The sequence below is a fragment of the Kryptolebias marmoratus genome, linkage group LG6 (genome assembly GCF_001649575.2).
Source record: "Kryptolebias marmoratus isolate JLee-2015 linkage group LG6, ASM164957v2, whole genome shotgun sequence".
Taxonomy (NCBI): Eukaryota; Metazoa; Chordata; class Actinopteri; order Cyprinodontiformes; family Rivulidae; genus Kryptolebias; species Kryptolebias marmoratus.
The window spans coordinates 16,075,969-16,098,530 of record NC_051435.1 but is presented as its reverse complement, the minus strand read 5'-3'; the positions used below and the strand labels follow the sequence as shown (position 1 = coordinate 16,098,530).

The window sequence follows — 22,562 nt, the reverse complement described above, 5'->3', positions numbered from 1 at the left end:
TTTTAGAACAGCACAGCAACAATGTTCAAATATGTCTGGTGGGAGTTGTCAAGCTTGTGCTTCTGCAATTAGGGGCTGATTTGAACTAAACATGTCCAAAGACTTCATGAGGGTAATCAGAAATGTACACCGAACGACTGCGTTTGTTCAAGGATTTTTATTTGCAAAGGCCTGTCAGAGGTTTGCATTTTTAGGTCAGTCAAAACTGAAGCAGCTGCACCGAAACTATGCCGTGTGATAAGAGCGTGAAGTGTGCACGTTTGACACTTTTTTTTCATGTTCTCACAGAACGTCTTCATCTTGTTTTGAGATGAGAGGCAAATTCATAACTGATAAGAGTGAGATCTGAAAGGACGGGACTGACAGTGAGCGATGAGTCAGCAGCAAGTTTACAAAACAATCAGAAGCTTCTTTTAGTGCTGACAACAGCATAATGATGTATTGTGATCAGAAAGGCTTTATCTGTCAGTTTACACTGCTCCATGGTGTGAAATATATGAAAGTCTGAAGTGCTGCATGCAAAAGCTCACTATTAGACCTAAGTTTGGGGATGATATCCATATGGGGCATGGTGCTCTGAAATCTGCTATACTGGAAGGTATTTAACTATTTGGCAACCAGCTCCAAGTTAAGGTGGTTTGTCATCCTATTAAACATGTATGCAGCACATCACTAGTACCATTTTTACTTTTGTGTCACAACTACGAAACTTTAAACGGGCTCGTCCGGGATTTGAACCCGGGACCTCTCGCACCCGAAGCGAGAATCATACCCCTAGACCAACGAGCCACCTGAAGGGCCACCTGAAGGGCCACAGAAATATGGCGTGGCAGAGAAGGTGAAGAAGAGCGAGCGGGCTTGCAGCAAGACTGAAAGGGAAGGTTTACAGGATGGCAGTGACACCTGCAATGATGTATGGTCTGGAGATGGTGGCACTAACTAAAAACGGCAGGAGGCAGAGGTGGAGGTGGCGGAGATGAAGACTTTCATTGGAAGAGACCATAATGGACAGGATTAGAAATGAGTATATCAGAAGGACAGCTCAGATTGAGCAGTTTGGAGACAAAGTTAGAGAGGAGCAGAGGATGGATGGTGGAAACATCGGACAAGAGATGTTAAATATGGAGCTGCCGAGGGGGAGAAAAAGAATAAGACAGATGAGGTTCATGGGTGTAGTGAAGGAGATTATGCAGAGGGTTGGTGTGACAGACGGGGGTTGCTAGGGATAGATGGAGGCAGCTGTGGCATCCCCTGGAAGGGAGCAATCAAAAGGCAATGATGAACATAAACTGATTCAAAAACTACATCTTGTGAAAATGTTTGCCAAGTACAGTGTGGTCTTAAGTTGATACTCTACTTATGGTTGTTATTACTGCCTGCTGCCACAGAAGACAAGCGATAAAGTAACTGAGTTTGTGTTTTCGTCAGTATGTCTAGCCAAATATGAATCACAAAAAACAGATTTTCAAAGGAATATCTACAACTGATTAGCTTTTAGAGTCAATCTGATTCAAAATCACCACCCAAGGTAATTCACCATAGCAAACACAAAAATAGTTATAAGATACTGAGTTCAATTTTGATGAAGTGGTAGCTTAGAGTTATCTCCAGCACATGCTCTGAGCACTAACCAGCCACACAAGATCTTTCGCATGAAATTATGCATAATGTTACTTCAAAGATTTGACCAAAATGGCTAAAACTCCATAGTTTCTCAGTTTAATGTAACTCTAAAACAGGCAGCAGACAATATGCATTCCTTTAAGGAATGCTAGACCTTTCATTTTGAAGATGTTATCATCCAAAACTTAATATTTTCTACAAATCAATTTTATTTTCTGGTTTGATGCTTCAAGGCCTTATTGATGTGACCAACCATGAAAGTTTTCATAAAGCTTTGTTTTCAAGTAAACCAGGAGGCATTTTGAAAACATCATAGCCTTTGGTTTATGAGATTATTGGCTAAAAAAAATGGAACAACAAACACACAAAAGCAAAAAGATTTTTGCCCACTATAAGATGATAATAAATGCTGTAGACAAGCACAACAGGACGTCGGATGATGTGATGAACAAACATATAAATGTCTGTACCACAGAGAGGAGTGGTGCAGATGTGGGGCGCTGCAGTTGTGATGTTGAACATATGCCACTGGGATGTGAGCTAATTAGCCAAGGTTGAGTGGGACCAACGGTGGGGGGGAATATGTAAGAGGGAGGGCATGGAATCAGAGAGAGGCTGCCAAGGTCAAACCCATAATGTGCTACCAAATACACACAACTTTGTAGTTCCATTTCATTTGTGCGACTGTCCGTCCTCACTGATCTGTTGATCTTAATCACATGTATGTCACATCATCAAACAGTTCTCCTTTTCTCTATGTATATCCTACAACTGGAAACACATGTAAGGCATTGCAAGTGTGAACGTCTGTAGGTGACGGGATGAACGGAAAGTGAAACATAAAAGAGCTGCGGAGCAAATAATTTATGTCCCTCCTGTCTCATTGTTTATTGCTCTCTCTGTAACTACAGTATGAATATTTTTGCTTTGCGGCATATCGAGGACAGGGTCATGTTTGCATAAGGAGGTAAATTATGACACCAATAACAATGTCGGAGTGCCAAGAGGAGGAGGGGGGTGAGCGTGAGCAAAGGGAGGACAAGGGAGAGCAAACATGTGGGAAAAAAATATTCAAATATGCAAGAAAGCGTTTGGGTTCCAGAATAAAGATAAAATACATTGTCAATGTTAGTTTTATTTAAACGGCACTAAAATCAAACTAAAGTGCATCAACAATCTTACACAGCCAACAGAGATAAGATACTATCTCATAAAACAGGAAAAATAAAGGTTCAACATTCTGACAAATAAAGCAAATATCAAAGTAGTCAAATAACTAAGTTAAAGAAAATAGAAAGCAAAGAACAAAATCAAGGTGTCAAGGCTCGGCTCAGTGAATGCCAGGAAGTAGAATTGGGTCTTTAATGGCTTCTTGATTTACATTTACAAAAGTGATATACAGTAGTTAGCTGCTCTTTGCACTTGCAAATAATCATAGGCTTTTATGTAAATAACAGTGTGATGACGATGGAAAGGTTTATAAAACAGTGTTCACATCAACTGTTAATAAATCTTTGAAACTGGAGTTGTTTAACCACTGCGCCCTCCGCAAATTTACTACCGTTTGGACACCTTGAAGGCTAAAATATATATGCACAAAAACTGCCACAAAATCATCTTACATTAGTATTTTTTCTGCTTCTTTTCGTGAATCTCCTAAATAACTTCAGACTTGCTCAAACTGTCAAACATTCAACCTTTCCCAAGACTTTAACCCTTTAACATTTAAATAATAGTTTTGCTATTTTTATTACCAAAAAAACACCAAAATAATTAATTTCTATGTAATAAATACTAAGGAGATAGATTATTGTTCTGGTTGTTCAAAGGGCTATCTAACTTTTCCACAGAATGACTTCAGAGTATTCAGGGTAACAGAAGATTTAAAAAATATATCCTATGAGGAAGTTGCTTATCAAGTTTTATCTTCTATGAATGAAGATAAATGTTTTTTATGACCCAGATTGAAGAGAAAAAGTACTTTCATTGAGGAAAAACCCAATGTATTTCCTTACAGCTTGACCAAACTAGTTCAGTAAAAAGTTTGTCCTCATTATTACAGGAGACTAATAAGGACAACTCAGTCATTAAACCACCTATACCGAGTACAGCCATCCACAGCTGCTTCTCCAGAATTACCTGAACACAGAGGCATCATTACAAAGTGCACACAATCCATTTCAGATATTTGACCTTGAATTATCTGTCATCAATTTGCTTCAATTGTAAGACTGAAAAGAAAGAATGGGCCACAGTCAAATAACATGCCAACCAATTATTTACTGATGAAAGACCTAAATCAGTCTGAGCTGGCCCCTCCTGACAAGGATTCATTGTAAGCTTTGCCTGTCTAAACAAAAGAGTTCAGGGTCTTCAATAATTACAACAGACTGTAGTTTTAAAGTACGTCACATTTCGACTGTATTAAACTTATCCTTAATTCTTTTATACGAAGAACTGCTTTCCAATTATGCCTCGATCTTTTATACCTTTTCAAGTTTATACATTGGCCTTGCTTAAGTAAAAAATATTCTTTTGCTTATAATTCTGCCTCCTCTACACAATTTATTTGCACCAGTAAACCTTTTTCTCTCTTTTCAGGGTGTTTCTTTCTATACATGTTTGCTTTTGCCAAGGCCAAGGCCTTCACTAAATGCCATCTAAAGTTGTTGAACTTCCTGTTTAGAGGCAGCTTTTCTTTTTATTGAACTACTTTAAAAGAACTATATTGTATCCAGTTCAGCCGCAATGGTAAAAACTTTGATGGGTTCAGTGAATTTTGTTGATTATCCTCCAAACTCCGCACAGAACCTGTGGTGTCCGGGAAGAACAAGTCAAATCAATGGGAGACATAGTTTTCAGTTTTTATGACTTCAGTTGGCTTGCATTAGCAAAGATTAAATTTGGGTTCTTAGAAATTTCCCATTTCCAAATGCCTGACTTTTCCCAATTTTAATTATTAGATTTTTCTGCCAAATTTGGAGCCATGCAAGTAAAAGTTACTATACGCAGAAAAGGAACCAGGCTCGAGATGGGTATCCACCCACCTTGGCCAGCTTGGGGTCGAGAGGACAGGAGAGAGACACAGATAAACACAGAAGCTTTGGGTCAAGAGTAGTTTCTACAGGAAGAAAAAATGGGCGGCAACAATTTCAAAAACATACATGAAGAGTAGATACAGCAGCAGAGTGAGGAAATGTGGTCAGCTTGTCCTCCAGCAGTCTAACCTTACAGCAGCATAACTAAAGGGATAGCTCAGGAAACCTAATGTGCATCTTTAAAAGAGTATTACTTTTCTACTCGTAATAAAAGTTTAATTTTTCTAATCTGACCTTATCAGGAAGGTGTAGTGCATTTTTTTCAGAGGACAGAGCTCCTCCAGAGAGAAATCATAATAAAATGTCTAAAAGTTAAAAACAAATCTGCAGTATTTATTAAAAGGAGAAGATCTGTGTACACCAAGTCTTTAAAAGAGGTATTTTATCTCTTTCTTTCTCTTCTTGCACCTTTAAAGAAAGCTTTTGTTTTTCAATCTAACCGTTCACGCTCCTACACAGCAAACTGAGCTCAGATTAGCACTCAGCATGCCGTACAAAGAAGAAATAAAATGATTTTCAGACAGTAGTCCCTTTTCTACAGGCTGACCATGAAGAGATGGTAATCAGTTGTGGGGGTTTTTTAGGTTGTACCTTGATGTGAGTCGTGCTTTCACCTGGCCCAGGTTGTTCAAAAACACAGCAGTGACAGCAGATGAAGTAAAGTGATTGCCACCCCAATATCACAGAACTTGTGATCATGTAATTTCATCACTCCCACATGATCACATCAATCCCAAGGCTTCACTCTTGTGTTATGCTTCTGCCTATACTCAAGATGCTGAAATAATGTGAAAAAAAATGTTTTATGAGTTTTATTATTGGACCTGTGATGCCTGCACAATCAATCACAAATGAAAAATCTGAATTTCCAGCTTACAGCAAGGAAAAAAGTTGACAAATAGCAATAATAAGTTAGATTTGATGGTATAAAACAACTAACAGAGAGTATTTCTAAAGCCTTGCAGTTTACCGGGTAAATTTAGAAGAAATATAAAATTTCCCGTGACAAATATTTAAAAAATTTGATCAAATCTGCTTTAACTCAGATTTAATTTTTCAGCATAAAATTGTATTAGTTTAAAACTCTGGCATGAAAGGCAGCAAACTAATCCTTTCATTTTTAATTTAGTGTTGACTTCATACATACTCCATACATGTGCCCCACAGGAAAGACTGTTTAAAAATGTCTCCTTTGATATTTTACAGAGGGCTAGGGTTAAAATATTCTAAAATAACTTAACTGTAAGTAAAATTACTACAAAATATGAACATTTTCCTGATAGTTGCAGGCAAAATGCATGCAAAATGCATTTTGAAACATGAGAAGCCTTTTTGTTCTGAGGCACCTTGGCAACCATACAACCCTGAAAACAAAAATGAGCACTAACAAAGACAGACCTTGTGCTTCTTTGTATAAATCACAAAATGAGTTACTCTAAAATGTTTGAATTTCAGTCTTCAGCTTTGCTGTTTTCTCACTGTGCGGCTCTTTCACGGAGTATTTTAATGTTAGACAGGGTGGTGTTTTTCTCTCGGTCGGGATTGCATTTTTGTGGCTCGTTATTTGGATGAATTTCAAAGTTAAGAAAGAGACTATTTGAATCAACTGAAAGGTAGCAAATCTGTGAGAATATACAATGCGGATGGTTCTGAAGCTTTATTAAAAGCAATGAAGTTGGGGGGGGGGTGTTGTCTGCTTGTCTGTTTGCAATATATCTCACGAACCAATGAAAGGGTGTAGAAACTCATTAAAAGTAATCACTGAATGTAGCACTCCATTTTTTTTTTCTTTTAAAAAACTCAATCACCAGGCCCCCAGCAACCATCAAATGCATAAATATATTATAATCTAGCTTTTCTTGTGTTCCATTCACTGCCTTACATGCTAAAGTTTTTGAATAAAGACTTTGTACAATCTATTATTGCTCAGGGTACATAATAGGAATGACTCTTGGGTATGACCACATCAAACTGTTACTCAATATTTGTAAAAATGACTGAGTTGTAGCCATTTTAGTGTTTGCCATTGTTGATGAACTGTGGCAGTCATTTTGAATCACGTTGGCTTGAAAGGTTCATCGTTTCTAGATGTGCATCCAGTGATCCCTTTCGGAGAGGTTCATTAAAGTCTGTCCACTGGTTCATGAGATATTTTGCTAACAGACAGGCAAAAAACCAAAACCACACAGAGACACAGACAATTACATGATCGATTGCCTTTAATGGCTTTCATTAATAAATTCAAAGTAATAAAGGTAAATTAAAAAACACTAAGACATTTAAACTTAACCACAAATACTTAACTTACAGAAAGTCTACATTATATGTCAACTACAAATAACTTTACTGTTTAGTTGAAATTTAGTTTAGAATGCATATAAATACAGCGAATAATTCACAAATGTACAGTGAAAGAAAATAATTGAACCAGTTTGTCAAAAGAAAGTCCAGAAAAATGTTTGGTTTTTTTTCAGTACCGAGGAACATATGAATAAAATGTGTTTTCCCAGCCAGCTGCCATCCACATTCATATGCGTGCTGTGTGCAGTGATATATCGTCAAACATCAACACATTATGTTTTCCCAGCTCCTTGAGAGCACAGATCCTGCTGCTCCGCTGTCTCCCAAGGTTTCTCTCTGTCTGCTCAGCCTGAACCAAGGTCACCCGTGCCGCTGCAGGCTCCCCGCAACCTTGGGAGGCTAACTGACCGGGAAATGTGTGTTCTCCCGTTCCACCGCCGATGTGTCTTTGTGTCAATCAGCGAGGAACAGAGCAGGCCCTGTCATTAAATGTGCCAGCATGCTGTCATTGGGACATTAGGTCATTCTAGTAGATTTAATCTGAAAACAAAGGACTTTGGCTTTAAAGGCCATCCATGGAAAATAAAGGAAAGAAAAAAGCTTGTGAGCAAATTTAATACCTGCTTTGATATATTAAAGGCCTAGCATTATTTGAAGGAATGGTTGTCCTCCATTGCTTGTCATGCCAGACAGATCATCTTAAGTTGAGAATTGACAGAATTATAGTCATTTTGGTTAAATGTTAAAAGCAGCATTACGTGCAATCTCACATGATAGCTCGCATGATCTGTTAGCGCTTGGAGTATATGTTGTGAATAACTCTCAGCTACTACCACCCCAAATTTTATTTCAGTATCTGAAAGATTCCCTGATGTATAGCCATTTTCTGTAGTGGACAACTTGAATCGGATTGAGTCCAAAAGTTAATCAGTTGTAGATCTGCATCCAGTGCTTACTTTCTAAAGGTTTCATGAAAATCTGTAGAGATGAGATATTTTGCTAACAGTACAGACAAACAGACCCAGGCAAAAACATTACAGCTCCACGGTCGCCAATAACAAGCTGCAGACTGAAATTCATCCTACTGTGCGTGTCTGAATGAGTGAGCCTTGCATTTCTTTTTTGTTACTTTTACATGAAAGGCTGAAAATATTTGTGAGCATTTACGTCTAATTTTCAAAGTATAAAGGATCTGAATTATCAGGCTTCAAAAGTTCATTTTTTAAATCACAGTCACACCTATGGGTAAACCTATGACTCTTCTAATTAACAAGGCTGCATAGTAACAGCTTTTTAAATGAAAGCAAGCCGCAGAGTGCAGCCAGAATTAAAGCCACAATAGTGAGTGGATCTAGGACCTTGGTTTTAATATAAAATCTCCCAGCCTTGCCACCGCTGCCCTCTATGTTAAAAGCTCATTTTGACAGGGAAATTACTTTATGAACTTCTGAAGAATACTTCAGCACTTCATCTTCCTTTTTAGTTTCACCAGTAGTTGATAAGAGACAGATTTTTTTTTTTTTTAACATATCACGCCAGATTGCCTTTTATGTTATCAGTTTCTGACCCTGTTCTTTTGTCACATCACCTTCTCATTCCCACTTGACCTTAGCCGTTATGGGAAAGGCAACTAATCTCAAATGATTCTAAAATATTTGCCTCTCTATTAGTATTCTGTTGGCCAAACATTAAGCTTAATGACATTTTTGAGAATACATTGAGAAGAGAGTGGAAATAATTTGCGTAACTTGCCACAATTGGTTAAAGGAAAGGTTGTGTGCATAAATGCTGTGAGGAAAAACTGCTGCATGCAGTGTTACCTTCAGCCCTTTTTAAACAATTTTGGTAAACAGCCTCTGTTGGAACAACAGGTCTGCTTTTCATTTGGCCCCAAGGTCTGTGGGAATCAGTTTATTTGAATGTGCTCACACTGCCGGGCTTGGCATTGGGTGAATCATATTTATATGTGAGCATTTCTGTTTAGATCTGTAAGGACTTGGGTTCTTTTTAACGTTTACCTGGAATGTTCAATCTGGATGGAAGCAGAAAATACCAAACATGTGTCTGTGCAGCCTTGAGACTTCACAGGGCTCCGACGGCGCAGCACTCAGCTCGGTAAACACAGTTTCCTCCTGTGGCTCTTTGTTTGGACAGGAAACATGGAAGCTGATCAAACAGCGGCTCAGAAGGCCACGGCCAAAACGAGCTGGAACAGAGTTGCAGGTCTTTCAAAGCTCTTTAAATAGGAGGAGGAGGGGGGATAAATGTCACTTTAATGTGCAAATGCACTGGTTTGCAGCCCTGCTGCGTGTCTCATTTGTACAATCTGTGTAATATTTTCCCTGGATACATCATGCAGCTTAGATATTCTTATCTCTAGCATGTACCAGCATACCTGACACAGTAAGATTTGGTGTTAGTGACTGACTGCCTGCATGCTGCAGATTTACTGTCCAGTCCTGATGACATGATACTTACTGAGTAGCAGAGCACAGATGATAAGAAGTATTAACTGGATGGATGGCGGCTGATTGAGGAGGAGGGGTAAAAAAGCAGATGGGCAGAGAATATGCATGCATGCGCGCGCGTGTCAAAGTCATCAAGCTTAATAAGGTGATAATGTCCCTCAGCCCCCGTGACTGTTTAATAAATTGCAGACTTCATAAGAAAGTCATGAATGATTCACAAAGCATGAGAAGTAAAAAAAAACTTTATCTTGTGGCACAATAATGAACTCATAAACGAATGGAACTATAACCAGAGTGAGTTTAAAAAAAAAAAAGTGAAATGCAGGATTTTGAATGATTATGAGGACAATTGTGTTTTAATTGTCAGTAGTATGGTTCACAAACAGCATCAAGAAGAATAAAAGTAAGTACTTAGATAGGTACAATTTTGAGATTTTTAAATTCAGACCTTTAAAGGATAAAAGAGTTTATATTGCTTCTTCATAATGTTCACTTAGCTTTAAATACTCATTACTTTTAAAGATTTAACACAATTGCTAATGAAATATGTTCCCAAAACACATTGTTATAGAAGACCCAAGCAGGTCTTTGTGTGGCTTCAAATGTATTATAAAACAGAGTTCTTTATTTAAAGTTGTATTTCCAATAGTTTATGTTTTTTTTTTCGATTTGTTGGCAGTTCTTCCAAAGAGGGCCTTTTATTATAAATGTCTAAATATTTTTGTTTGAGTGGTTTGAGGGAACTGACCTCTGTTTCTCCAAACTGAGGTTATTTTGAAGAGCTATTTTTACAAAGATGGGGATATATTTGTTTCTACCCTGAAAGTTGACTGAAGCATCGCTTCATTTCTCATGAAAAGTGAATCAGTTAAAAGCAATTCTTTAATGTATATCTGCAGTATGTGATAGAGAAAACAAAAAAATGTGAAAACAAATTGTTTGTTATTTATTTTTTTAAAATATGATAAGGACAGATTTGTTGGTACCCTTAAAGAGACAATTAATCTTTGCAATATAGTCATGTTTCAATGTAAGTGTTTGACCCTAATTAGTATCACCCTAATTAGTATCAAGCTTTCCATCACCTTTTCAGCCTATTTAAAGAGAACAAAAAGCCATTTGGTAGTTTGGTATCATTTGGTAGTTTGGTATCATTGTGTCCTGAATATGGAGCAAAGAAAGCAAATGTGAGAGATATCTGAGGAGCTCAGGAAGACGATTGTAGATATCAGTGTTAAAGGTAACAGCTACAAGACCATCTCAAAGCAGCTCCATGTTTCTCTGACCACAGTTGCCAATATTAATGAACAATATAAGATTCATGGGACTGTGGCCAACCTCCCAGGACATGGACCCAAGAGGAACTGCAACCCCAAGTTGATCAGAATAATATTGTAGATGGTAAAAAGGAAACCAAGGAAACCATTCAAGCTAAACTCCAAGGTCAAGATATATCACTTTCTGCTTGCACCATCTGTTATATGTTGGATCATAATGGGCTTCTTAGAGGAAGACCAAGGAGGGCTCCACTACTGGCAAAAAAAGCCAGACAGGAATTCACCAAAATGTGTTGCCCCAAAGTTTCTGGGACTGATGAGAAAACTGGAGCATTTTGGCGAGTCACATGAGTTATGTTTTTTTTTTTTTTTCATTATTGTGGAAGGGTACCAACAAATTTATCTACGTCTGTATTATTTGTTCATAATCTTTCCACTAAACCCCACCTCAAAAGATCTTAACTATTGCTGTGATGTAATAGCATGCTGCTATATGCTAACACTTTATTATTAATATTCTGTTGAAGTCAATTTTTACAGCATAACAATTAGAGGAATCAAATAATATAATTTTCTTTATTACTTTATATTTGCTGCTAGTTTGCTTGTACTGTTACTTGTTGGAATTTCCATGGAGGTCTTCACAACCATGGATAATTGACAGAAGATGGATGGATGGATGGATGGATGGATGGATGGATGGATGGATGGATGGATGGATGGATGGATGGATGGATGGATGGATGGATGGATGGATGGATGGGCTTGAACTACTGAAGGTATAACGGATACTTTAGTTTATTTTAAGGCTCTGTCAGAACAAATTGAAGCGGCAAACTAGATCTGAAGGACATATCGAGGTCTAAAATATTCTGCCTTAAAATTATGTCTGATGCATAAAGAAATTTAATATTTTCAACCACCTCATTAAAAAATCAAGAATTTATTGGCAAGATTTCAAATGATAAGACTTGACAAGCTATGCACTTTGCTAATGTTTCAGTAAAACAGTATCACAATGGGCCTTTAAAATTGTCATCTCACTAAATCATGTTGTAATTCCACTAAACACTGCACAAACAAAGATTTCATGCAGGTGTCTGATCTGCTCTAATTCATTCTGCAGACAACAAAAACTACAAAGTCAACGAGATATCATCAGCCAATTGTAGAAAAAGTAGCTCTGAAAAAGATGTTGCCATTCTCATCATGAAGTTAAGTATCAGCAGCCTACATGACAGATTGTGCATGTTTGACAACGACGCCCGCTCACACCAGAATAATGGTGTCTGGAAGCACCATCGCTTTTCCACAACACTTAATTATTTTTGAAAAGTGAAGGCAAGCTGAAGTAATAATAAGACAAATATCTTTGGGTGAGGGTGAATTGTAAAGCAAGTCTTTAATCTAACATTGTGGGTTAAACAGAGATGTCATGAGAGTTGTAGAAGATCCCAAATGCAGGCATGCAGGGGGCAAAACTACAACGAACCAAGACTTTTATTCATTTCGTCCAAAGATTCCAAATGCAGCATGTAATGATGAGAACAGCAGATACATGGAGGTAAATAAAAGGAAAAAACTGAGAAAAAACAAGAGTATATAAACTGGGATGGGGTGATTGTAATCGAGAACAGGTGTGCTGCTTATTAATTGGAGGCATATAGTGGGTGAAGAGTTAGAAACAGGGTGCATCTAGTGGTAATGATAATACAAGAACAAAACCAAGATCATAACTGCATTAGGTAACCAAAACCCCCAGTGAAACTAAACAAAAAGCAAACACAGATACAAAACACTAAAGAAAGAATCTAACCTAAATCAAACACAAACTTTACAAATCATGACAAGAAAAGCTATAACTTTTTTTGTTTCACCACAAGAAACAACAGAAAAGATGCTGTTATATGCTGTGTGTTATTCTGTGTAAAATAATGTTCTTTTCTCAATAGCAGTTTCAGTTTTCAGTTCCTCTTTAGTCATGTAGAAAGACAAAACTGACACGACACAACAACAGTTTACCGAGGGAAGAAACAATTCCACATGAAAAAGGCAAACATCATGACAGTTACATTTTCTCAAGTGACAACAGTTGTGTTAAATGAGATAGAGTGGTAGTGTCGACCTCGTGGTTACTCCTGTTTACTGTCTGGGAGCTGCTCCCTGGATGCTTCGGTTGAAATTTGCAGAAAGGGGGTGCTGATCTCCCCGGACTGCAGGTCACTGGCCACTCGCAGCAGGCAGCTCAGGACCATGTCCTTGGCCAGCCCGGCCTCCAGGTTTCCCTCTCGACTGAGCTGCAGAGTGATCTGCTCCAGGCTGGGGAGCAACAGGTCAGAGCCCAGCAGAGGGCAGATGATGCCAGCGTCTGAATCAGAACCCGGGGCCCTTTCTCTCACCATGTTCTCCATCATATACTGCTGGTACAGATCCATGAGCTTTTGCTCCAGGTAGTGATTCAGAAGGGAGTTGGAGAAAGGACCCTCGTGGCCCTGGAACAAAAAGCTTCGATCGCGGCCGCTCCCCTGTCGCCAGTGATTTGAACCTCCCCTCAGCGGGTTCAGCGGACCCCCCTGAGATGTTTGTTCTGGCAGTGATTCCTCCACAGCTGGGGGAACATCACATGATTGGAGGAAGGGACCGACAGCCTGAGCCTCATTACAAACCCGCAGCTCGCCGTCACTGGCTGAGACAGGCAGCACCTGCTCACCTCCGATGTGGAGGTCGCTGTAGTTTTTACAGATGCTCTCACAGAAGGAGGGAACCAAAAAGGGGGTTTCACCACCTGAGTGTGCTTGAGCTGGGATTTCTATCTCTGAAGATGTCTGCCGGCTCGTATAGACCCCCTGGACATTAAAGGACTGCAAAGGAGAAATGTACAACTCCACGGAGACACCTGTGCTGTCTGAGCATTCTGTCTGCTCCAAGGAGCTGTGATGAATGAGTGAAGTCGGGCTGGTGGAGTTTGGAATGACGGAGGTGTTAGCTGACCTGTGGGTACTGTGGAAAGACTTTTGAGTAGACAGGATATCCACCTCCTCCAACTCATCATAAGTCATGCTCAGCAATCTCCCTTCACAAAGCATGGCTGTAAGAAAAAAAAAACACAAACTCAGAAAATCAGACTGAAAAGGATAGTTCAGATCTTTTGAAATGAGATTTTGTGGAAAGGATTTGAACAAATAATATATTACCTGTTGTAGATAGCAATTTAAATTACTTCAATTTGGAGAAACAGAGATAACCAGACTGATGAGCTAAAACCTAATTTGAGCACTGTCAAGACCAAAATGAGCTGCTGATATAAAATAACTTTTTACAGCACCCTCAATTTAGCATCACATGGTTACTCCTGTAGAAATATTATGATATTCCTGCCTGAAGCATCTCAGGCTGCACTGGGACTTCTACAGCTAGCTGCCATTGTATGTGCTTGCAAAAACAACAGAATTTGATGAAAAAAAAACTGCAATATAAAACTGAAAGTAATGTAAAGATTATATAACAGTGTTTGCTGCTATGAAATTTTGAGATGTTTTAAGATGGCACTTTAGTCTTGAGCTAGCCATTAGCTCATCAGTCCCGCCAAAATAAAATCTTATTTCTCCAAAATGACGTTGTTCAAACAGCTGCTTGCAACAGGTAAGATATTAAATGTTCATGACCTTTCCACAAAACTTCGCCTCATAAAATCTGAACTATTGGTTCAACTAACAAACAGAAAATGTGAGAAAAACACAGTTCAGACAGACATATCTGTATTAGCTTATTTTTCTAACTTTCAAAATTAAAACTTTTTTCTCCAAACTAAGGACATATAAAAAGCGATCTACAGCAGGTAAGATAATAGGTCTTCATAACCTTTTTACCAAATTCAAAAGAATAAAAACAATCGGACAGTAAAATGACCATAAACCTGCTTAACATGTGAAGAAAATTATTTAGCATTTAAAATGTAACAAGACTTCTCTGAACAAAAAGTGATCCAGTATTTATCTCTCAAACAGGCTTCATGGTTAAACACACAAAACAGCAAATTGTGTTTATCAGAAAACAAACATTTACCTACCGTATATCAGAGATAAATTCTTCAAATCAGCTTGTAATTTGTAGTTGATGCTAAGTGTTCTCAAAAAGACACCATTTTCTTTCAGCAGAGTCCTGCAGCTGCTGTGTATTCTTGTTCTGTGTGAATAAGACTACGTTTGTGTTTGTGTAACTGTAGTCTTATACAACCCTATAAGAGGAAGTGAGAAAACTTGATTTTCTCACTTTCATCGTATTTCTGTAGATTTTTTGAATCTGCTACTTTCATTCTCAACAAACAGATTCACCAGCTTTTACTTTATACACCAACATTAGACATTTTTTTTGTGTGATTTAGTTCTTTGACTTTGGTTTTTCTCTTGCAAAATAAATTGAAACCGCTGACCTTAAAACACAAGGACAAATATATGTATTGTTTGATGTTCCGCTTCTAAGTAAAAGAAACAGGTGTTAAAGCAGAAGAAAGTCACATTTCACAAAGAAATGATCATGAAATGGAAAGTATCCTTTTCGTTTTCTGAAAGGTGACAGGTGTAAGGTCTAAGTTACGTGACAGTAAAGAGCGTTCGGAGCCGACAGACTCACTCGTGCTGTCACCTGTGTCCACACCAAAACAGAAGTGAGACTTCATGCTCGCATATGTGGCAACCCTCGAGTTCCAGTTGAATTTGACTATTTTCATTTTTTTCTCCCTCTCTGAAAAAGGCGATTTGAGTGACTTAGTCGACACAAGTCATCCGAACGGACAAAATCAGTTTAAGTAGTCTTCAATAAATGTGAAATGTTTAACTTTGTTATACCTTTTGAGCTCCTGGTAAAAAAATGACCACATCTTAGACATGAATGTGTGACACATTAGGTGTGTAAAATTGACTGCAGCAGCACCCTCAGATGGTTTTGTTTGTTGAGTGGACACAACCGCATGCGCGCATTATTCACTTCCCCTTTCAGCTTCCACAGGAATCTTTCACCCACATCTTTCACAAACAATCACAACATTGTTTCAATAATACTGAACTTTTCTCACAGCTCTGGCTTATAAAGGTTTTTTGAGGCCATTATGACAATGACTTGGCAGCACAACAACCATACAATATTCAGGCTGAGACTGAGACTCTCAGTCACATTTCAGACCATGACACCTGTGGTGAGGGGACCAGGACAAGAACCTGACAAGGAGAACGTGTCAGTAGCAGAAGATAACACAGACCATGATTCAGGCTAAAAAGAAACAGCCAATGTGGGACAATCCAGTAAGAGTAAGAGGGCCCAGCTAAAGTCGATGTTACACTCTTTTCAAGGGATGGGAAAATGTCATGGTCTTCATCTCCACCTGAGAGGAATGTCTCAGTCTCAGCTCAAATTCGGTTCATATATTTGCAAAGTTTTACCAGAACATACTGTCCGACATGCATCTGACACACATTTGACAGACTGGGGACATTTGATTGTTCTCACGTTTTTCTTTTTTTTTTTAATAAAACTGTTTTTGTTTAACAGTAATTTTATCTTATTGTTAACTTTTCAGCTGTAAGTTCCTCTTTTCACTAATAAAAAATCACACTGGTCAGTTTTAACAGAGAACACAAAAAATGGTCTTCTGCACCAATAATAAAAATGTGAAATTATTTGAACAGTTATCCTTGATAAACTTTAGCACCTAGCAATTGTGATCAATAGCATGGCATGTTTTATGTGTAAATTTGTTGTAGTTAAAACAACTCATACATTCTTGTTATAGTTATTATTAATAGTAGTTTACACAAAGAGGAATGGATTAGCTCAGGTCAGTCAAAAACAAACAGAAGATCTAAAGTTGTGTTTTATACAGGAAAATAAGTGATACAAACATCTATTATAGAGGTATTTATTTATGTATTAATGAGGATTTTAAATAAAATATATTGGGGTGGTTATTTTTGAGCAGGAACACCAAAAATGCAATGGATAAACACAACAGTAAATAAGATTTACCCTCATGTGTTTTTAAACAGAAATGAGTCTAAATCAGTTCTGAGGTAAAAGTGACTGAACATCACAGGTTTTTATATGTAGCCTAAATATAGCCAAGATTTTCCTAAATAAAGTTTGTTTGTCTTCATGTAAAACTCATCTGAGTTGAGTTTTCTTGTGTGTAGACTTCCTCCTCTTGTAACACAGGAGCCCAGCAATAGCAGCAGATGAAACCAAAGAGAAAATGATTCATAATTAATTAAGAGAGGAAACCTTAGACATGAGGCAACATCAAATAGATTCTTGAGTTTGCTCCAATAGCCAGACTTGTCATACTCCGAATTCATCATTTGGTAATTGTGTTTCCATATTTGCTTCCAAAATGTGGAAAGTTTTAACTCACCAGAAGTCCGGTTTCTAACATTTTTCTGAATGATCTTTAACATAAAACATTAATGATTAAAAACAAATGGATTCATGGGTAGATGAATATTAAAACTAAAAACTCAGAGTTTGTCAGATATCTCCTTGTTTTTGTTCACTCAGTTTCCCATCAAAGATGTCTGACAGGCCCGTGTAATGATAGCAGTAGGTATAGAGTTACCTGCCCGTTGCTGAGCAACATCCGACAACATTAGAGACACGCTGAGATCAGGTTAGACACCCGTCTCAGATCTGCTTTTGTTTTTTAACAGAGAAGTCTGAAGATTTCAGCCTCCTGGACAGCCCCTGATCCCTGTAAACAGCTGGAGTTTGGGCTGGTTGGTTTATTTAGACAAAGATCTACAGATGTCTTTAACTACAAATGGAAGACTCTCGCATAGTAAGGAATACGTGAACGGGTTTGAAAGCATGACAGATTTCGCTTAGAGGAATGTTCAGGAAGATCAACAATGTGTTTCGTCCCAACCATCACGGACACAGAGGACGAGGGGACGGAGGTGGTGGGGTTCGGGCCGGGCAGGACTACCACAGCGCCTGCACGGTCAGGCTGATCCGCAGCACCTCCATGCTGGTGGTTGGAGAGAGAGCTCAGACAGCCGAGGGCTCCACGTTAAAACGGAGCAAGAGCACAGTGAGCGTCGAGTCCACTTTGTACTATTATCAGAGACAGGAGGACCGGATATGGCTGTATTCACAGAACCAGAACTGCCTGGAGTACCTGGAAGCACTTATGGCTCTCAGAAGGCAGTACACACAGAGCGTGAGTGACTTGAAAAGTAACGAGGCCAAGGCCACAGTGTCTTCAAAGAAGAAGAAACCCGCACCTGCACCTCCTACAAAGGAGGAACCGGTAAGAGCAAATTATTTAACCACAGAAAGCAGTAAAAGACATGTTAAAAGCAAAAAAAATTTGACCACTTTCACAACCACAGATATCAAGAGCCAAACTTTCGGCACCTCCGGCCCCTAACGAGGAGGACACCTTACAGTTCTTTGACGAGGTCATCGCCAGCTGTGACAGCGAACCTCTGCGAAAACCGCACAGAGATGACGGCAACGCAGACGTGGATGTTATAGGTGGGTTTGGTGCCCGGTGTCACAAACCTGGGCTTCAGTGTGGTAACTCAACATGCAGGAAACAGACCCAAAATGCACCCAAAAACCAACCAGGGCACATGTTTTAATACATAGAAACGTGTTTTTATAACATAAAAGTATAGAATTTAGGTTTGTTAAAAGACTTATTCTTGTTAGTTGGATGTAACTCCAACAAATAAACAATAACTTGTTGAATAATAATTTTAAAAAATACATTGATTTTTTTTTTTCCTATACAGATACCTTGGTTTTATTCAGAGATAAGCTTTAGTGTTGCTTCACATATGGGTTGGCTCAACAAAGTTAATCTGTTTGGCTCAACTTATTATTTACAGCTGACTCTCAGTTTAATGGGGTTGGCTGAAGTGATTTAAAATTATCTGTTGGATGAAAAGAAATGGCCATTTATAGAAGAAGAAGCTGAGCCAAACGATGTTTATGTTCCAACCTTCACCTACGGTCATAAGATCTAGAGCATGACCCACATGATCAGTGGGAGCATTTTTATCTCTGAAAATAATGGGGCAGTAAATACTTTATTCTCTTCTATCGAGTATTATGGTCTAATATGTACAATGCAATCAGAAACCTATACAAAAATGTGCATACTAGTGTCAAAGTCAGAAGCTGGGGAGGACAGAGCTATGACTGAGTGAGTGGATATCTGTGCTCTTCACTGCCAGCATATCAGCCAAAAGTGAAAACAGAGCCCCACCTGCTCCTATTGAATCAGCTGAGGTGGTTCATCCTCCTAGATGCCTTCCTCTGGAGGTTTTCCAGGCTCGCCCAAATGATGAGATTCCAGGACAGACCCAGAACCTGCTGCAGAGACTATATAACCCCTCTGGCCTGGGAATGCCTCAGCATCCCTCAGGAGGAGCTGGAGAGTGTTGCTGAGCAGAGGGACGTCTGGGTTTCCCTCCCGGACGTGTTGCTTCTACAACCGAACCACGATTAAGCAAAAGAAAATGACTCGATGGGAGAATTTAGAGTAAATTGTGCACAGTTTGATTTCATTTCAGGTAGATACACACAATGCATTAAGATCATTTAGCAAACTTCATTAAAATGGATCAAACCCAGCTCTAGTCACAAATTTGAATAAGCTCTAAAAACATATCCTGACCCTGTCCAGATAAATGGAGTTGCAGCATAATAATCACTTCATTAAAAAAAACTTTTTAAAAAAGCCAAATAATTGGGTCTTTTCTACATAATTAATGTTAAATCATTAAGTTGTTTTTTTGAGTACAACAACTGATTTTACAAACTAATAAAAGCATAATATATATCAGGTTCATGTTGATTTAAAACTACTTCAAATTGGCGCCGTTAAGTTGACTATTACACAACTTTTTTATGAATAATCTTAATCAAATTCCTCACAGCATTATGAGAACTTTTACTTTTACGTTTGTCATGTAATTCTCCAGCACCACTTTAATATATGTATACCTTTATAAAGATTTATTAATGCTTTATAAATAGGTATTCACGAGTTTGTAGACACTATAAAGCAATAATAAGCATTTATAAAATGCTATAAAAACTGATCATACATTAAAGCAAGCTCACGTTTTAGAAAGAATAAGTGCTGTTATTTTATTAATTCTGGTGAATGTAGTTTTCTGCTTCATTAATGGTTTACTGAGCATTTACAGGTTAATTAATAACTGAATTATTATTTCCTTCATTTTAAAAACAAGGCTTGGACTTGTAACAATGTTTATATTTCTATTTATTTAAAAAGAGACAAAATAAAGTTATGGAATATAATTCTGAGTACAACACATATGGCCCTTTGTACTTCTGTTGTCTCATTATTTATGGACAAATCATGTTTTTCTGACAAACTTAACACTTTTATATCAGATCTGCCCATGTGTTTAAGGGACTAATTCCATGACGGATGTATATATTATACTGCTGTCACCCTGTGGATGTTACAATGAAATGTGCTGCAGATTGAGCAATAATTTATTTGCAGGGTTGAAATATTACCTAAAGGTTAATTTAGGAGTAATTTCCAACAGTTTGTAAGACATTAGTTTTTCTTGCATGAAGCTTCAGCAAGTTTTAGCTGCAGGTAAAGACCTCATTATTAAAATATTTATCCCTTGTTTTTGCAGGAGAAATAAAGTTATTATTGATGAGGACTCTGAATGCATCAAGGCCAGATAACAGAGAAAGAACACTTGTAGTTTTAGAAACTACAAGTGTAATAATTCCTTGACATTTTGAGCTTTCATCCCTTGTTGTATTTCAGCTTTTATTGCTATTAAATTAGTCTGAGCTTGTTTTTTTTTATTAGGAGCACTTGAAGAATTAATAAAGCACAACAATACAACAGCTCTGTCCACGTTTTTACTTTCATGATGCTTCTTCGGTTTCAGCTTTTTAACAAAAACACGTTCAAATTCAGCATTTTTTTCTTTAAAGCTGAGGTCAAAGGGAAGGTTAAAAGTAAAAACCCATGTAATAAAATAGCAAACAAACATTTCGACAAACTACATCATTTCTTACACTCCAAAAAAATACTGTGTAAAACAGTTACTAGTATTTTTTCCTCCTGGAAATTAGAATATTCCCTTTTTATTTGGTTTTCTGAATAAGGTGAATTTTCCAGTTATTTGTTGTTTATTTAAACATTGTTTGTTGTTGTTTTGTTTCTGGATTTATTGTTAAGAAACATCATGGCCCTATTTTGTATTCTGCCAATTGCAGTTTTCTAGCATGTTGTGTTAAAATATGTCACATTTGCTGCTTGGTTTTAGGCATTTTGTTTTCTTACAATTTCTGAAATGACTTTATATATATATATATATATATATATATATATATATATATATATTGTTTTCAGTTTTGAGGGGTGTTTTGCATCTTAGTCAATCTGGATAATGGAAGGGAACTTGACATTTAGTCCACAACATTAAAACACATGAAAGGTAATTAAAAACAATTAAAGTTACTATTGGACTGCAACAAGGGTGCGACCTCAACAATGTAGTGAAAACGTTTGTTTTTAGGGTCAAAAAGCTGATCATGTAGAACCTTTATAAGTCAGAGGTGTTATTTATTGCTCAGTTGAATTTCATATGTGCAGCTAATCAATAAACATAAAGTCTGTAACATCCTGCAGCATCATAATGTGCAGATCTGGAAACCATAATTCAGCCTCGCTCTCTGCCGCCCTCCCACAGTGGCCTCCAGTTCAGCCGAGCACGACCTCCACTCCAACTGGGTCTTGAGGGTCCCGCGGGTCACTGATGAGTCCAAACAGACAGCGGCTCCCGTCTGTGCCAACGAAAGCGTCTCGAAGAAGAGGAAGAACCACAGCGGGTCCACGAGCAGCCGGCTGCGACTGCAGAGGAACCCCATCCACCTGCCCAAAGTGGTGGAGAGCGCCTTCCAGACGCTGCGCTTTAAGCCCAGGTTTAAAAAGCAGTGACGCTTGAAACCAGCAGCGCTGCCACAACACTAACAGAACTCAGACTCAAATGTTTCTGTCAGGCACTGTGCTCAGAGAAAACATCTTTCTGGACGATTAAAAAAGATCCTTCTAGGGTTCTGTGGAGAGGTTATGAATAAATCACGTCTTACCTGTTGTAGATAGCTCTGTGAGCGACCTCAGTTTGGAAAAATAGTTTATTTCTGATCAGATAAACAAGCTAACAGCCGGTCTGAGCAGTGCCAGGACCAAAGTGAATCGATGCTTACTGTAGTGGTTCATGCAAACTTCACATCGAATCCTGTGATTGTGTGTTATCGTTCATAGCAGCTAGCTGTAGCACTTCAACCTCTTTAGAACAGCAACCCACTTTGGTCTTGGCCCCGCTTAGACTGGGTGCGAGATCGTTAATCCATCAACATTAAACTCTATTTCTCCAAATTAAAGTTGTTCAAAGAGCTATCTACAACAAGTGAGATACTGTTTATGAACCTTTAATGAACCACACTTCAGAAGATCGTGACTATCCCTTCAACATTTTAGTCAAAACTGTTGAAAAATGTAAAATGGCACCTGTCCCATTACATTATTAAACATTAAGAAGGGTTAATAGTCACTCCACGACTCAGAATGAAGCAGAACCCTGAAAATGAAGCTAATGAGTTCACTCACATTGTTTCAAAGTAAAAGTGCTTTTCCTGTTTTTATAAATCGGTGTTTCTCAGCAGCTCACATTACTCCCTTTCTGTTCGATGTACTTTACAGCAGCAGGAGAACTTGGATGGTTTTAAAATTGTGTAACATA

At 38.2% G+C, this 22,562-nt stretch overlaps 2 protein-coding genes and 1 non-coding gene across 3 annotated transcripts; 1 reads left to right on the top strand and 2 right to left on the bottom strand.

Annotated features, from left to right (window-relative positions):
- Positions 1-717: 717 nt before the first annotated feature.
- Positions 718-789, bottom strand: trnap-cgg. The gene has a single exon. It is a non-coding gene; the product is annotated as a tRNA-Pro (tRNA).
- An 11,361-nt stretch (positions 790-12,150) lies between these two features.
- On the bottom strand, positions 12,151-14,955 carry LOC108232440 (TLR adapter interacting with SLC15A4 on the lysosome). The gene is made up of 2 exons (XM_017410214.3): positions 14,837-14,955; positions 12,151-13,855 (listed from the first exon to the last, which is right to left on the bottom strand). Exon 2 carries the CDS (start codon positions 13,851-13,853, stop codon positions 12,900-12,902), a length of 954 nt encoding a protein of 317 aa, XP_017265703.1. The 5' UTR covers positions 13,854-13,855; positions 14,837-14,955; the 3' UTR covers positions 12,151-12,899.
- A 2,510-nt stretch (positions 14,956-17,465) lies between these two features.
- On the top strand, positions 17,466-22,462 carry LOC112450328 (uncharacterized protein C13orf42). The gene is made up of 3 exons (XM_025004686.2): positions 17,466-18,061; positions 18,144-18,288; positions 21,510-22,462. Exons 1-3 carry the CDS (start codon positions 17,642-17,644, stop codon positions 21,755-21,757), a joined length of 813 nt encoding a protein of 270 aa, XP_024860454.1. The 5' UTR covers positions 17,466-17,641; the 3' UTR covers positions 21,758-22,462.
- The last annotated feature ends 100 nt before the right edge of the window (positions 22,463-22,562 follow it).

Coding starts and splice junctions, on each gene's coding strand:
- LOC108232440 (XM_017410214.3), bottom strand. CDS start 13,853: ATGCTTTGTGAAGGGAGATTGCTGAGCATGACTTATGATGAGTTGGAG.
- LOC112450328 (XM_025004686.2), top strand. CDS start 17,642: ATGTTCAGGAAGATCAACAATGTGTTTCGTCCCAACCATCACGGACAC. Junction 18,062..18,143: donor CTCCTACAAAGGAGGAACCG/GTAAGAGCAAAT, acceptor TCACAACCACAG/ATATCAAGAGCCAAACTTTC. Junction 18,289..21,509: donor CGCAGACGTGGATGTTATAG/GTGGGTTTGGTG, acceptor GCCCTCCCACAG/TGGCCTCCAGTTCAGCCGAG.